A 15,686-nucleotide genomic window follows, 5' to 3' on the forward strand; every position below is an offset into this window, starting at 1 on the left:
TGCTGTCTCCTGGGCCCCTTGGGGGAGCCACACTTACAAGAAGTCAGCAGAATTTATTGAGCGCCTCCTATTTGCATGGCTCTTGATAAAGTAACCTTGGGGTAGACCCAAGAAGCCACAGTCCCCACCCATGGGGTCTGTGACCACCTCAGTAATTTGCTACATGCCATCTTGGCCTCCTTCCTCTTCCTCCCTAAGCTTGTTCCTGCCTCAGGACCTTTGCTCTGGCTGTGCCATCACTGTCGTCGGTTCCTGCCCTCCCCAGCCCCAGCCCCATCCTTGCATGATGAGTTCCTTCTCACAGTTGACGTCTCAGCTCACATGTCACCTGCTCAGCGAGGCCGCCCCAGGCCACCCTAAATGAAGTAGCCTTCCCACTGCTGTCCTGTCAGGTCATGCTGTCTGTTCTAGTTCCTTTCGCTTGGCGCAGTTGACACTCTCCGGAAGAGCCTTGTCCCTGCAGTTAATGTTGCATCGCTCCCCCAGGGGCAGGGAATTCATGCCTTGTTCACTCTGTCTCACAGTGCCTAGGTGCTCAGGAAATAATGTGGTTGGTTGGAATTGAGGAAGGGAAAGGAGCAGAGCTGTTTGAGGGGGCAGCCGGCCACCCCTTTGTTAACTGCCCACTGGCCAGTACGTGTCCCCACCATAGACTTCCTTGTAAGAATAGCGTCAGTATTTGGGGTGGGAACCTCCGAGAACCAGCTGCTCCTTCCCCTTAGGCTGGTTCTTGGAACTGAGGCCATGTTTGGAGCAGTTCTCCGCTTGGGGCCTCTTCGACCTCTGCAGCTGTCGTCTGCCTGTGTAGGGACCCAGCCAGACAGTTCCTCAGATGGTTGCTTCCTTGGGAAACCCAGACCTGGCTCCTTCTGCTGCGGGTGTCGTTGAGGGGGCTGGGTGTTGTTGCCATGGGTACGGTCTCAGGTCTTACCAACCCCACTTTACAAACCACTCACAGGACTTACACATTTCCTTCTGCGTACAGATGAAACACATGTTTGGTTAAAAAAAAAAAAAAAATTCAGCAAGGAATGTCTAAACTCCCCATAACAGGGAGAGAACCACACTTATGGTTAGGTATATACGGCCCTAGAGCCGTGTCCACGAGTAATGCTCACATTAGCACATGTTGACAGACTCGTATCATCAGGTTTCATCCTCACCCTAAGTGTGAGATCCTCATCCCACAGGCGAGGAAACTGAAGCACAGTTGGTCCACATGCACGGTATTAGTGTAAGACGTGGGCAGAGCTTCGCACATGGACCCATAAATGTGTGCCAACACAACATGGTTTCTTTCTCTCTCATCTGACAGTTCTGCTTTGGTCGGGGGTTGGGTTGGGTTCAGGGTGGGCTAGTGCTAGCCGTCTTGAGTTATCCAGAAGCCCCCAGTTCCTTCTGTCTTCCTGCCCTGCCTTCCTCTGGGGTGTGGCCATGGACCATGTGGCTAGGTTGGCCCCACTGGCAGGTGTGCGCTCTACAGCCTTGGGGTGGCCGGAGGTGGGGGCTGTTGGAGTTCTGTCCTCGCTGCTGCTCATTTCCCATTGGCCAGGGGTGGTCACGTGGCCGCATCTAGCCACCAGGGAAGCCACGCAGCATCCTTCCTACTGGATGGCTGTGTATCCTCTTAGCACTCCCATGGGGGTTGTCTATGTCCCTCAGGGCTGCTCTAACAAAATACCACGGACGGGGCAGCTTACAAATAACAGAAATTTATGCTTAGGAGGCTGAGAAGTCCAAAATCAAGGCGCCGGCATGGTCACGTTCTGGTGAGGTCCCTCTCCTGGTTCCTCGCTGGTGTCTCCTTGCGGTGTCCTCTCATGGCGGAAGTGGCGAAGGAGCTCTGCGTGGTCCCTTATCTGGGCCCCAATCCCATTCACGAGGGCTCCTCCCTCATGACCTAGTTCCTCCCAAAGATCCCACCTAATACCGTCACTTTTGAGGGCTAGGAGGACAACATAGGGATTCTGCGGAGACGCCTTTAGACCATCACAGGGGTTTTCATTCTCAAAAGGAAAGGGGAACATGGATTCTGGGGATGGCTGGCAGCCGTAGCTGGAAGAGCTGATAACTGAGGGAGCCAGGATGGGAGCCCGGGCAGGCTAGCTTCCTCCGAGCCCTCTGCTCCAATCTGCCGTCAGAGGTGAGTGCTGCTGGGTCCTGCCTGACCTGCTCCCCTCCCGCCAGGTGGACATCATGCAGATGTGCGTGGTGGAGCTGAGGGACAGACCCGGCAAGCCTCTCTTCCACCTGGAGCACTATATCGAGGGCAAGTACATCAAGTACAACTCCAACTCGGGCTTCGTCCGTGATGACAACATGCGCCTGACACCACAGGTGAGGCCCCTGGAGGGGACGGTCCCTGTGGGTGTGCGGTCTCAGCCCCAGAGGGTCCTCAAGCCTCATGGAGCGGTGGCTGACCTGTGTCCATGCAGACCACATCCTTGTCTCTTGCGGTCGGTCACCTTGCTCTTCTGCCCCCCTCCCCCGCCCCACCCCCAGGCCTTCAGCCACTTCACGTTTGAGCGTTCTGGGCATCAGCTGATTGTGGTAGACATCCAGGGTGTGGGTGACCTCTACACGGACCCGCAGATCCACACCGAGAAGGGCACTGACTTTGGAGATGGCAACCTAGGTAGGTGGGGAAAGCCAGCTTGTTTCCACGGAGATCACACTCCCTCTGCCCCCCCACAAATCTCCCAGCTCTTCATAGGCCCAGGGAGGCCGGGCCTTGGCTTTTCCAAGATGGTGGGGATGGAAGCTTGGGATGCCTCCCACCTGCCACTTCAGTATGTTTGACGCCTGCCCTTGCCCCGTTTAAGGTGCCCGCACTGCCCTTCCCCTGTCACACAGCAAGGCAGCGCTCCAGACTTCCCTGTTCTGTCTGTAGGTGTCCGGGGGATGGCGCTCTTCTTCTACTCTCATGCCTGCAACCGGATTTGCAAGAGCATGGGCCTCGCTCCCTTTGACCTCTCGCCAAGAGAGAGGGATGCCGTGAACCAGAACACCAAGCTGCTGGTGGGTGCCCCATGGGAACCTGCTTGGAGGGACCGGGCCCTTCCACTGCCAGGCCAGTAAGCCCTGCTTCTCCATGATGGCAGCCCAGGCCCTGTGATACTTACTTGAAGAGTTTCAGGGCCAGAAGGATCTCAGCCTCATCTGTGCCCCTCATTCTCCTAGATCAGTGCACAAAGCCCTTCCAGGTGTCCCCACTAACACAGTAACTGGGGTCTACATGAACAAGTGTGTAGAAAGAGTGAGAAAGGTGTGTGGTATTTGTATTTGTGTGGCATGTTGACAGATGGCTGGACTAGACTTGGACCTGGATCTTCGGGCACCTTGCTGGGTCCAGGATGTACCTACCCCCTCTGCCATTACCTTGATCAGATATGAGCGACTGTCAGCAAAGACCAGCTTGGGATTCTGGATATATGGTGGCACGTGTTCCCAGCTCAGGGCTGTGGAGTATGGTCAGCACCATGGGAATGCTGGCTGGCTTTGCGCTCCTGTACCAGAAGCCCCTTTTTGGAGCCCTTTGGTTTAATCCCCCCATTGATTGTTTTTAGATTTCCTGCCAGTTCTTAAACAGGTATGTATGGGAGCTGTTGACTAAAAGGGCTTCAGCGTTCAAACAGACAACACGCAACTGGAAGAGCCCTTCACTTGCCAGAGGGCCCGTGTGACACGGGTGTCCCTGTTAATTCTCCAGCAATCGGCCAAGACCATCTTGAGGGGGACAGAGGAAAAGTGTGGGAGCCCCCGAGTAAGGACCCTCTCTGGGAGTCGCCCCCCACTGCTCCATCGCCTTTCAGAGAACTCTGGAGATGAGAACATGAGTGACGTGACCTTTGACTCTCTCCCTTCTTCCCCGTCTTCGGCCACACCACACAGCCAGAAACTGGACCACCTCCGTGAGTGATACTTTGATCCCTGGTCATTGTGCTTGGAGGGGACAGGCACCAGAAAGGACACTGCTAAACTGGCTTTCACTTATGTTAGGAAATCAGATATGCTAACCGAAAAGGGTCCTGGCCCACATGGTTTTACGAGTGAGTTCACTGAATACATTTTCTAGACACAAGTATAGATGGTATAGAAATAACCCTGAGGGGTGCCTGGGTTAAGCCTCTGCCTTCAGCTCAGGTCATGATCTCAAGGTCCTGGGATCGAGCCCTGCATCAGGCTCTCTGCTCAGCAGGGAGCCTGTTTCCCTTCCTCTCTCTCTGCCTGCCTCTCTGCCTACTTGTGATCTCTCTCTGTTAAATAAATAAAATAAAATCCTTTAAAAAAAAAAAAAAAAGAACCCTGATTTTAGAAAACAAGGTAACATTTTTTCAGTGTCTTTTATGAAACTAGCAAAACCTTTATACCAAAATTTAACAAAACAGAAAAAAAAAACCCAAAAACAAAACCTTTATACCAACCTCACTTATAAATAAATACACAGTACAGAAGTTCTAAATAAAGTATGGACAAAGACTAGTAGTATCCTAAAAGAATACTATCATAATCAATGGGGGTTTTGCAGGTATCTGCAAAATTCCAATATTAAGAAATCGGTGAACATCATATGAATAGGTCAGAGGAGGAAAATGGAATCCTTGTTCCCGAAGTTGAAGTGACAGTGGTTGCTGACAGTGTGGATGTGGGTCTGCAGGAAAGAGGGGAGGCAAGGCTGACTCCAGGGTTTTGATCTGAAGAACATCAAGGGTGGTGTGGCCATTCATGCAGCTGGGGGAGGCTGCGGAGGAGCAGAAGAGCGAGATTTTAGTGTCAGATGTCAAAGAAGCCTTCTAGACATTTCCACTAGAAGACCTTAGGTATAGCTTGAGGCAGGAGTTTTGTTTTTGTTTGTTTGTTTGTTTAAGATTTTGTTTATTTATTTGACAGACAGAGATCACAAGTAGGCAGAGAGGCAGGCAGAGAGAGAGGGAAGCAGGCTCCCTGCTGAGCAGAGAGCCTGATGCAGGGCTCGATCCCAGGACCCTGAGATCATGACCTGAGCTGAAGGCAGAGGCTTAACCCACTGAGCCATCCAGGTGCCCCATCTTGAGGCAGGAGTTGACAGACTTCTTAGAAAGCCAGAGAGTCAATCTTCTGGACTTTGTGGGACATGATGGTTTTTGCATTAGCAGTGTGAACGTGGCCATGGTACTCAAATGACTAGGTATGGCCTTGTTCCGATGAAGACACTGAATTTTCTATGTCGTGTAATTTTCACATATCTCAAGATACTATTCTTTTAAATTTTTTCAACCACATTCTTAAAAACCACATAAAAAAAGGAAGTAAGCTGGATATGGCTGTGGAAGCTCAGGGCGGGAGAGAGAAACTGAGAATGACTGGGAAGGATGTGGTTGCTTTTTCAGCCTTACGAGGCTTCCCCGACCTGCGGCTCCTGGGGACCCCAGTTACACACATGGCTGTTTTACTTTCACACCTGCTACTCAACGGCCCACCGTGGCCCAGGTTCATGTGCTCTAAGCACACTGCACAACTATATTTGCATTACAACTTTGAGGAGGCACAGGGGTCAAGCTGTCTGCTCAGGACCCCACAGCTAGCAAATGGCAGACTCTGAGTAAGTTCTTTCTTTGAGAGAGCAGGGGGGAGGGGAGAGGGAGAGTCCCAAGTAGACTGTGCTAAACGTGGAACCCGACGAGGGGCTTGAGCTCATGCCCTGAGAGCACGACCTGATTTGAAACCCAAGCCAGTCGCTTAACTGACGGAGCCATCCAGGCACCCCAGCTCTGAATAAGTTCTTGAGGAAGAACTGTAGCCTCCAGGTGCTGACAGCATTCTTTTCCCATTTTTGTACCTTCTTACAACATTTTAAAATGAAAAAAGGCCTAGTGGCAGGTGCCTTCTGTTCTAGGCTGTAGTTGGTCTTTTAAGCCATTCTGCTGGTGGAGCCCTTGTATGATCTGTGTTTTCTCTTGCCCAGATTGGCCTGTGTTCAATGACCTTGACAACATGGCACCCCGAGACCATGACCATCTGGACAACCACCGGGTAGGTTGGAGAAGGCCCAAGGGAGCAGGGCTGGGAGGAATGGACTCCCTGCCAGCCAGGACCAAGGCTGAGTCCTCAGATCCAGAGGCTGTCAGCCTAGGTCGGCCGCGGGCGCTGCCTGTGGGCACACAGGAATGCGGATACTCTCAGCCTCCCGCCCAGGGAAGCTGTGTCCTCTGAGAAGAGCTGGCTCCAGTCACAGTTTTTGGAGATGGTTAGAGAAAAGGGAATCCCAGTTAGCAACGGTGCAACCTTCTGGTAAATGGTGAGCGAGCTCAGCCTTGGGCTGGTATGGCCACGTGCGTGTGGACAGCTATCCTGGGGGAGGGAGCTGTCCTGCGTTTCAGACGAGTAACTCACAGCACAGTCTGTGATGCTCTCAGGCTGGATAAACAGGACAGGTTTCCAGCAGCCTCGGGCTCGTCCACGGTAGGAAGCTGGAGGCATCCCATTTGCATTCACACGAACCTATGTTATGGTGTCAGAAACTCACAGGAATTTTAAAAATAGACTTTGCAGAGATGTCACCCTTGCACAGACCTCAGGACCCTTTAAGCTCCGCCCTGGGATTGCTCCAAAGGCTCAAGGTCACTTTTGACTGCTTTTCAGAGTTTTTGAGAGAAGAATAAAGTAAGAGTAGCCGACATTATGGAATCATCAACTATGGGCAGACACTGTTTTAAGAGCTTGATACTCTCCTTTAAGCCCCAATAACTTATGAGGTAGAACCATTTTTTTTACTCCCTTTTTTTAAAACGTTTTATTTATTTGAGAGAGAGAGTAAAAGAGCACGAGCAGGGGGAGCGGTAGAGGGAGAGGGAGTGGGAGAAGCAGGCTCCCCGCTGAGCAGGGAGCCCGATGCGGGACTCGATCCCAGGACTCTGGGATCATGACCTGAGCTGAAGGCAGACACTTAACCCTCTGAGCCACCCAGGCACCCAAGATTTTATTTATTTATTTGATGGAGAGAAAGCACAAGCAGGGAGAGCGGGAGAGGGGGAAACAGGCTCCCTGTTTAAGCAGGGAGTCCAACGCGGGGCTCGATCCCAGGACTCTGGGATCATGACCTGAGCCAAAGGCAGACGCTTAACTGACTGAGCACCCAGGCACCCCTTTTTTGTTTCTTTTGTAGTAGATTTCATTCTAGACTTAGAATAAATTTTAGAATTTCAAAATAACTCATACATTCTCATGGTTGAAAAAGAAAAGGTACAAAAGATTAGTAAGGTGAAAAGCCTGTCTCCCATCTGTCCCTTTAGGCACCCGCTTCTTCTTTTTTTTTTTTTTTTAAAGATTTTATCTATTTGACAAAGACCACAAGTAGGCAGAGAGAGAGAGGAGGAAGCAGGTTCCCTGCTGAGCAGAGAGCCCGACATGGGGCTCAATCCTAGGACCCTGGGATCATGACCTGAGCGGAAGGCAGAGGCTTTAACCCACTGAGCCACTCAGGCACCCCGCCCTCCACTCCTTGTCCCTGATCTCAGCAGCTACCTGGGCAATGCTGTCGTGATCCCTGATTTAGAGATGAGGACCCTGAGGGACAGGAACGTTTAGCCACTTGCTTCCAGTCATTCAGTGATGGAACCACGGTTCAAATCCAGGCCTTCTGGCCTCGAACCCACCCTCTGTACTGCTGCTGTCCTTTGCTCCTTTTCTCCACCTTGGAGTGGGTAGTACCCCCCCATCTCTCAGATGAGGAAACAGGTTTCGAAAGGTTGGCTGCCTCACCCAGGATCCCAGAGCCCCGCTATGAGCTCTCTGTTGCTCAGGGAGGGACTGAGTCCAAAGGGTGGGAAGAAGGGCCCTAGGTCATGAGGAGCCGGCTCCCCAGAGCTCCTGGGTACGGCCTGCCCTCCGTTTTCAAAAGCAGGCTTTCACTCAGCACACCCAACACTTCAGTCACATGGCTGTAAATTATATCTCAGTTTTAAAAATTGAGATACATTTTATTTTTATTTTTATTTTTTTAAGATTTTATTTATTTATTTGACAGAGATCACAAGTAGGCAGAGAGGCAGGCAGGGTGAGGGGGTGGGCAGCAGGCTCCCCGCTGAGCAGAGAGCCCGATGCGGAGCTGGATCCCAGGACCCTGAGATCGTGACCTGCGCCAAAGGCAGAGGCTTTAACCCACTGAGCCACCCAGGCGCCCTGAGATACATTTTAAAAAAGAAACCAGAAATGCCTTTTATTTAGTTCACAGAACAAAAGCCTTGAGGGGAGGTAGAGGAGAAGTCTGTGCTTCTAGAAACAAGGGCAGGGCCTCGTCAGGATATGCACCTCCTTGGGATGGTGGGATTCCTGGCCAGACCAGAGGCCGAGGATTCCACGGTGTATGTTTGTGTGGCTCCCGCTTGTCCAGGAGAGGGACCCCAGTGACACCAAACTTCTTTTAAATATGTATTTATTTAAGGAAAAGAAAATGGCTCATCTATAGACAGATAGTAAGTATGAATTCACAAAAGTGGTTTTACCTGGAGCAGGAAGGGGATGGGGTAGTAGGGAGGGACTCACAAGAGGTCTAGATTTTAGCAGTAATGTTTTTTGTTTTAAAATATTTTATTTATTTATTTGACAGAGAGAGAGATCACAAGTAGGCAGAGAGGCAGGCAGAGAGAGAGGGGGGAGGCAGGCTCCCTGCTGAGCAGAGAGCCTGATGCGGGGCTCAATCCCAGGACCCTGAGATCATGACCTGAGCCGAAGACAAAGGCTTTAACCCACTGAGCCACCCAGGCACCCCAGCAGTAATGTTTTAATTCCATTTAAAAATAAAAGATCCAAGGGCGCCTGCATGGTTCGGTCATTAAGCATCTGCCTTCAGCTCCGGTCATGATCCTAGTATCCTGGGATCGAGCCCTGCATCGAGCTCCCTGCTCATTGGGAGGCGTGCTTCTCCCTTTCCCTCTGCCCCTGCCTGTGTTCCCTTTCTCGCTGTGTCTCTCTCTGTCAAATAAATAAATCTTAACCAAAAAATTTTTAAAAAAATAAAAGATCTGAAGTAACTAAAGCCTCATGTTAGGAGCTGACAAAGCCAGGTGATGGGTGCATGGGAGTTCATTTTAGTATTCTTTGTTCTTAGTGGCATATTTTAAATACCTCTTAGTAGAACAAAGAAGGAGAGTTGAAAGTATGAACGGGAGAGGGATGCAGGTGACGTGCGGATATGGCCGGAACGGGACGCCAGTAGACAAATGACTGAAGTTTTAGAGATTCTGAAATATCTAGAAGAATAAAAAACATGTCCCAATTTGGGTAGAGGACTTCACTGTAGTAAGTATTGTTCTCAGTGCTACATTTGTGTCTGTGGGTCCTATCTCATCCTCCGGCCTTTGTTTTTCTGCCTGTGAAATGGGTGAGCTGCTGTTAGCACTTGCTATGACACATACTCAGTGGGTGGCCACTCACTTCATCCCCATCCTTCGATGTAGGTGCCGTATGAATCCCATGGCTAAGGAAACCGCTGCCCCGTGCCAAGCTGGGGGGTCACAAAGCTCAGACTTGAGCCCAGACAGTCTGGCCCTAGAGCCCAAGCTCTCTGCCGCTACTTTGTGCTGCTCCCTTATCACCCAACCAGCAAGGGCAGAAGGAAGAGAGTGTTAACTGAGGTGATAGGACAAAGGAGAAAGACCAAATGGCTGGGATGTCCAGGAGTCACCACCACTCAGAGGACCACTGAGACCCTAGAATCATCTTCTCTCCATAGGACTCTGAAAACAGTGGAGACAGTGGCTACCCCAGTGAGAAGCGGGGTGAACTGGATGACCCAGAGCCCCGCGAACATGTAAGGAACCCCCGAGGAAATGAGACCAGAGCGTTCTATTGCCTCACTGTCCAGGAGGGTGGAAAAGTGGGGGATGGGGACGTGAGTGGTCTTGAGAACATAAATGGATACACGACATCATTTCAGATCCAAATAAATGCAGGGCAGAAAATAAAACAGGGTCGTGTGGACCAGAAAGTTTAGTAAGGGGACAAGTAAGGGGAATTAGGGTTGAAAATGTTGGACTGCTCTTACGGTAGAGCTGGAACCTCTGGTTGCTGGGTTATAGGTCGGGATGGTGCTGAGTAGGCTCCCCAGCTTCCCACAGGGTATTCCTCTGTCTCTCGGTGGAGGACAGGTTCCCAGGGCCACCCCGCAGCATCCTGGGGAGGTGGCTTCGGCAGTGTCTTCCACGTAGAGCTTTTGCTGTGTGCCAGAGTGGAGCCTAAGCCTTGACACTAGTCTTGTGGGAACGCTTTGGTCTCAGTTTTCTTACTGCAAGTGAGACTGTCAGGGGAGCTTGGGTAAGAGGAAGGAGGTTGTCTTTGTGCTCGTCTGCCACGATCCTGTGCCATTGAATCATTTCCATCTTTGCACACAGAGAGGGTGAGGGCAAGGTTGTGGCCACACAGGCACATGCGTCCTGCTTGTTATCCAGCATCCTCTCTGCTTGGTGCACATGAGTTCCAGCTGCCCTCCCTAGGGGACAGTCCTGTCCCTTAGGAGGAAGGTTCCTGGGAGGAGGGTCCCCTGGGCAAGGAGGGGAGGGCTGTCCCCTATGAGGTTTCCCCTGGAGGTGGGGTGGGGGCTGGTTCTTGGGAGGGAGAGCTGCTCCGCGGCTCACTCTCTCCTCCTCCTCCCTCAGGGCCACTCAAACGGTAACCGGAGGTACGAGTCAGACGAAGACAGCCTGGGCAGCTCTGGAAGGGTAATGTGCCCCGAGGCATCCTTGTCATGGCTGCGTGCTTGCCTTTTCCAGCGTGTTTCTCCTCTCTCCTGTCACTCCTGCCTGCCCAGGTGCCTCACACACCAGCTGAAGGAAGATTTTGCAAAGAAGCCAGTCGCCTTGGCGTATACTTTTTGATCCCCTGACCTGGGCGGGCCCCTGGGGCATCTGTGGAGAGGAATAGAAAAGAGTAGACCAGCCCGTCCTGGAGGGCGGGTTATAAGGACCACAGCTCATACGTCAAAGTTATGCCCGTGTGACATCATAGCATTAGATAATTTACTTCTTGCAACCACCCAGCCAGATAGGCTGACGCTACTCATCCCTGTTTTACATAGGAGAAAACTGAGATCTTACGCAGCTTTCCCTGGGTTAGCCAGCAAGTGTCTCTACACAGATACACTTACAGCGCAGGGTATTTACCACCTGGACAAGGTCTCAGGTTCAACCTGAGCAGGGGGTTCAACCGTGGTGCTGTGGACGATCGGGGCGGGCCCTTCTTTGTCATGGGGGCGCCGTGTGCACTGCAGGGTGTTCATTGCACACGGACACGCGGCTGCCTGGCTCTGTCCTGCGCAGACCTTCGGAAGAGTGTCTAGCTGGGAGCACGATGTGTTTCCAAACCCATTCCCCAGAGCATCGTGTGAATGCACAGAGGCAAGCGGCGTGGATTTGTGGCAGGGTCTGAAGTCAGACTTTTCTGGTGCGTTGTATGGGTCACAGGCCAGCGGGGCAGCTTAGGGGTCCGACCTCCCCAACCAAACCCTGCTTGATAAATGAAGGGGAGACGCTTTGAACGGCTGCAGTGTGTCTGCTGGCCTTTGTGCTGTGATATTCCCTCAGCGCCCATAAATTGGCAGGATTTGAGGGATTAGAAATGGAGCCGTGATTGTCCAAGAAAATTTGATACCTTAAGGGTTTGCTCCCTTGCCTCTTGCCAGCCAGGCTCGTGTGATAGGAGGAGCCGACGGCTGGGGATGGCCCCTGCGTCCCCGCCCCTCATTCCCTGACCTGTAAACCTCCGGCCCTGTTCTCTCCTGCAGGTCTGCGTGGACAAGTGGAATCTCCTTAACCCCTCCCGCCTCCACCTGCCGAGGCCTTCCGCCGTGGCCCTGGAAGTGCAGAGGCTTAATGCTCTGGACCTTGAGAAGAAAATCGGGAAGTCCATTCTGGGGAAGGTACCAGTGATGCCCGTCTCGGAGCCCTCTTGCCACTGACCCAGAGCCCAGCCCATGCTTCTGCCCCACTAATCGCTTCCTCCTGCAGGCTGGCTGGGCGGCCCGGGGGTGCAGCTGCCCAGGCAGCCGGGCCAACACCCAAGTCTGTGCGGCAGGTGCATCTGGCCATGGCGCGCTACCATGAGGGCGGGCGCTTCTGCGAGAAGGACGAGGAGTGGGACCGTGAGTCAGCCGTCTTCCACCTGGAGCACGCAGCCGACCTGGGCGAGCTGGAGGCCATTGTGGGTCTGGGGCTCATGTGCTGCCAACTGCCCCACCACATCCTGGCCGATGTCTCTCTGAAGGTAGGGGTGGCAGGCACCCAGCCCTGGGCGGAGGGTGGCAGGGTGCTCGGTCATCATCCTCCCCACCCTGCAGGTCTGTGCATGCCCCAGAAACTTCCTGAGCACCAGTTTGGGGCGGGGCAAAGCCGGTTAGCTGGAACTGGTGGGATTGGGCTCTGCCCCTGGAGAACAGGTGCAAGGTGAGAGTTCCTAGGCAGTTGGGGCCTGGCGTGAAGGGAGAAGCAGAAGATACTGGGGGGGAAGCAGGTGGAGAAGGGCCCCCGAGTGGGAGTCGCGGGGTCACTGGAGGCTTCCTGGTAGCAGGTTTCTAGCTGTGTCCCCGGCAGTGAGAACAGAGCCTGACACACAGTACGTACTCCGTGTACACTTGCAGAACAGATGAATAAGGTGACCTCTGTTAGACCTAAAAGCTGAGTGGGAGTCCACCAGGCAGGGGGAGCAGAAGTGACAGAGAGGACAGTCAGATGTGAGCAACTTCTTTGCCGAATCAGATCATAGTTTTAAATACTAATAGTTTGAATACTAATAGTTTAAATAAAACTAATAGTTTAAATACTATTTATTTATTTTTAAAGATTTTATTTATCTGTTTGATAGAGAGATCACAAGTAGGCAGAGAGGCAGGCAGAGAGAGAGGAGGAAGCAGGCTCCCCGCTGAGCAGAGAGCCCGATGCAGGGCTCGATCCCAGGACCCTGGGACCATGACCTGAGCCGAAGGCAGAGGCCTTAACCCACTAAGCCACCCAGGCGCCCCTGAATACTGTTTAAAACATAGTTTTAAATAGTCCCCATGTCATGATTACAGATGTGACACGCTTTTAAGTTTTATCTGCATTATCAATATTTTCTCCATCCCTTTCTTTTCATCAAAAGGAAGAGTCGGGGGCGCCTGGATCGCTCAGTGGGTTAAAGCCTCTGCCTTCGGCTCAGGTCATCATCCCAGGGTCCTGGGATCGAGCCCCGCATCGGGCTCTCTGCTCAGCAGGGAGCCTGCTTCTTCCTCTCTCTCTCTGCCTGCCTCTCTGCCTACTTGTGATCTGTCTGTGAAACAAATAAATAAAATCTTTAAAAAAAAAGCAAAACAAAAAAACAAAAAAAAAACCAGTCAGACTCTGAGTTGGGGAGGGGCTCCTGGCTCAGTCAGTGGAGCGTGTGACATTTGTGAGTTTGAGCCCCATGCTGGGTGTGGAGACTACTTTGAAATAAAATCTTCAAGCGGTGCCTGGGTGGCTCATTTGGTTATGCATCTGAGTAAGTGGTTAAGCGTTGATTTCAGCTCAGGTCATGATCGCTGGCTTGGGGGATGGAGCCCCACTATTGGCTCTGTACTAGGTGTGGAACCTGCTTAAGATTCCCTCCTTCTCCCGCTGCCCCTCCCCTGCTCTCCCTTTCTTTTTTTTTTTTTTTTTTTTTTTTTTAATTTTATTTATCTATCTGACAGATAGAGATCACAAGTAGGGAGAGAAGCAGGCAGAGAGAGAGAGGAGGAAGCAGGCTCCCCGCCAAGCAGAGAGCCCGACGCGGGACTCGATCCCAGGACCCCGAGATCATGACCTGAGCCGAAGGCAGCAGCTTAAACCACTGAGCCACCCAGGCGCCCCTGCTCTCCCTTTCTAAAATAAATAAGTACATAAATAAAATCTTCCAAGGAAGAGAGTTCCTGATAATTCCAGTCGGCTGTCATGAGAGCATAGAGCCGGCTCTAACATACAGCTGCCTTTAGCCTGTATCCCCAGCGTCTGCCTCCGAGCCTGGCACAGAGCAGACACTCAGAAAGATCTGAAGCCCAAATAAAGTGACCTCAGAGCCCAGAATGAGTGGTGAGCGGCTAGGACTGGGGGACGTCGCCCGTGACCTCAGGTTGTTGACACACAGCACACTCTGGCAACTTTGTAGAAGGATTGAGAAGCCATTTCAGTTTCCCCATCGGTAGGCATCCCTACAGCCTGTCTCTGGTGGGCGGATGCTGCTTCCCCTAGCAGAAGTGGGGTTGGACGGAGCTTTGTGATTAGGACTGGCAAGGCAGGCAGGAAGTGAGCTGTGGCCCAGCAGGCTTACGGCTTAGCAAGTGAAACAACAGGGATGAGCCCTGAGAAGCTGCTGTGTGTTCTCGAAAGCCCATCACCCACTTTATCCAGTGCCCCCTTCTTTGGAACCCCTTTATTGTTTTCTTGCTGAGGCATTCATTTATTCCATACTTGCTTTTTGAGTCTCCTATGCTTGGCACTGTCCTGGGTTTCCGCTCTCATGGAGCAAACTTTTCAGGTGGGGAAGGATGTAGTACAAACCATAGTTAACAAATAAAATCTTTCCAAAGAATTAAAAATAACTAGCCTTTATTGAGCACTTCCTGTGCCGAGCATTGTTCTAATACGCTGTGGAAAAACATAGGACAGAGAATGTGACAGAGTGGCTGGGTAGACCTCTCATGGTAGGACACAGGTTCTAGCTACAGGGGAGGCAAAGAAATTTAGCCTTTAGGTGGTCAGCCATGTGCTAGTGAAAGTATGGTGGTGGAGGCTGGATATGGGGACAGCGGGTTGTCTTTTTTTTTTTTTTTTTTTTTAAGATTTTATTTATTTGACAGAAATCACAAGTAGGCAGAGAGGCAGGCACAGAGAGAGGGGGAGGCAGGCTCCCCGCCGAGCAGAGACCCCGATGCGGGGCTCGATCCCAGGACCCTGGGATCATGACCTGAGCCGAAGGCAGAGGCTTTAACCCACTGAGCCACCCAGGCACCCCGTGGGTGGTCTTCTTGAAGCCCCAAGGTTGAGAAGGGCCTCGTGAGCTGATACGAGGGTTTGGGATTTCTCTCTGAGTGAGGTGAGAAGCCATAAAGCAGCTTTTGATACAGTACTATGACCTTGACTTGGCCTTTAAAAGCATCTTGGTGGGGGGGGGGGCGCCTGGGTGGCTCAGTGGGTTAAAGCCTCTGCCTTCAGCTCAGGTCATGATCCCAGGGTTCTGGGATCGAACCCCGCATTGGGCTGTCTGTTCAGTAGGGAGCCTGTTTCCTCCTCTCTCTCTGCCTGCCTCTCTGCCTACTTGTGATGTCTGTCAAATAAATAAAATCTTAAAAAAAAAAAAAAAAAAAAGCATCGTTGGGAAGCAGCATGGAAGCAGGTGGGAATGGGCGGTGTTAGTGGGACTGTAACATGGGGCAGCCACACTGGGAAGCAGTTGGGCGGCGCCTTCAAAGTCTAGGCTTAGAGTTACATGTGACCCAGCAGTTCCACTCTGAAGTATCTTCCCAAAAGAATAAAAACACACATCTGCGTGAAAACTTGTAACAGATGTTCATAGCCGCATTCTTCACAGTAGCCAAAAGGTGTAAACAAACCAGACACCCATCAACTGACGAACAAAATGTGGTATATCCATACAGTGGACTGTTAACATTTGGCCATAAAAAGAACAAAGCACTGATACATTAAAAGCTTTATGCTGGG

General features: G+C 51.8%; 1 protein-coding gene across 5 annotated transcripts in view; it reads left to right on the top strand.

Moving 5' to 3' along the window:
- EEF2K (eukaryotic elongation factor 2 kinase) overlaps positions 1-15,686 on the top strand; it is a 66,226-nt gene that overhangs the window by 40,672 nt on the left and 9,868 nt on the right. For all 5 annotated transcript variants that reach the window (XM_045993152.1, XM_045993153.1, XM_045993149.1 and 2 more), the window contains exons 7-15: positions 2,188-2,337; positions 2,503-2,635; positions 2,891-3,018; positions 3,710-3,911; positions 5,945-6,012; positions 9,713-9,790; positions 10,635-10,697; positions 11,759-11,893; positions 12,049-12,237. In XM_045993152.1, coding sequence (XP_045849108.1) covers positions 2,188-2,337; positions 2,503-2,635; positions 2,891-3,018; positions 3,710-3,911; positions 5,945-6,012; positions 9,713-9,790; positions 10,635-10,697; positions 11,759-11,893; positions 12,049-12,237 — 1,146 coding nt within the window. The remainder of the gene's footprint in view (positions 1-2,187; positions 2,338-2,502; positions 2,636-2,890; positions 3,019-3,709; positions 3,912-5,944; positions 6,013-9,712; positions 9,791-10,634; positions 10,698-11,758; positions 11,894-12,048; positions 12,238-15,686) is intronic.

Source organism: Meles meles, chromosome 21 (assembly GCF_922984935.1).
Source record: "Meles meles chromosome 21, mMelMel3.1 paternal haplotype, whole genome shotgun sequence".
Taxonomy (NCBI): domain Eukaryota; kingdom Metazoa; phylum Chordata; class Mammalia; order Carnivora; family Mustelidae; genus Meles; species Meles meles.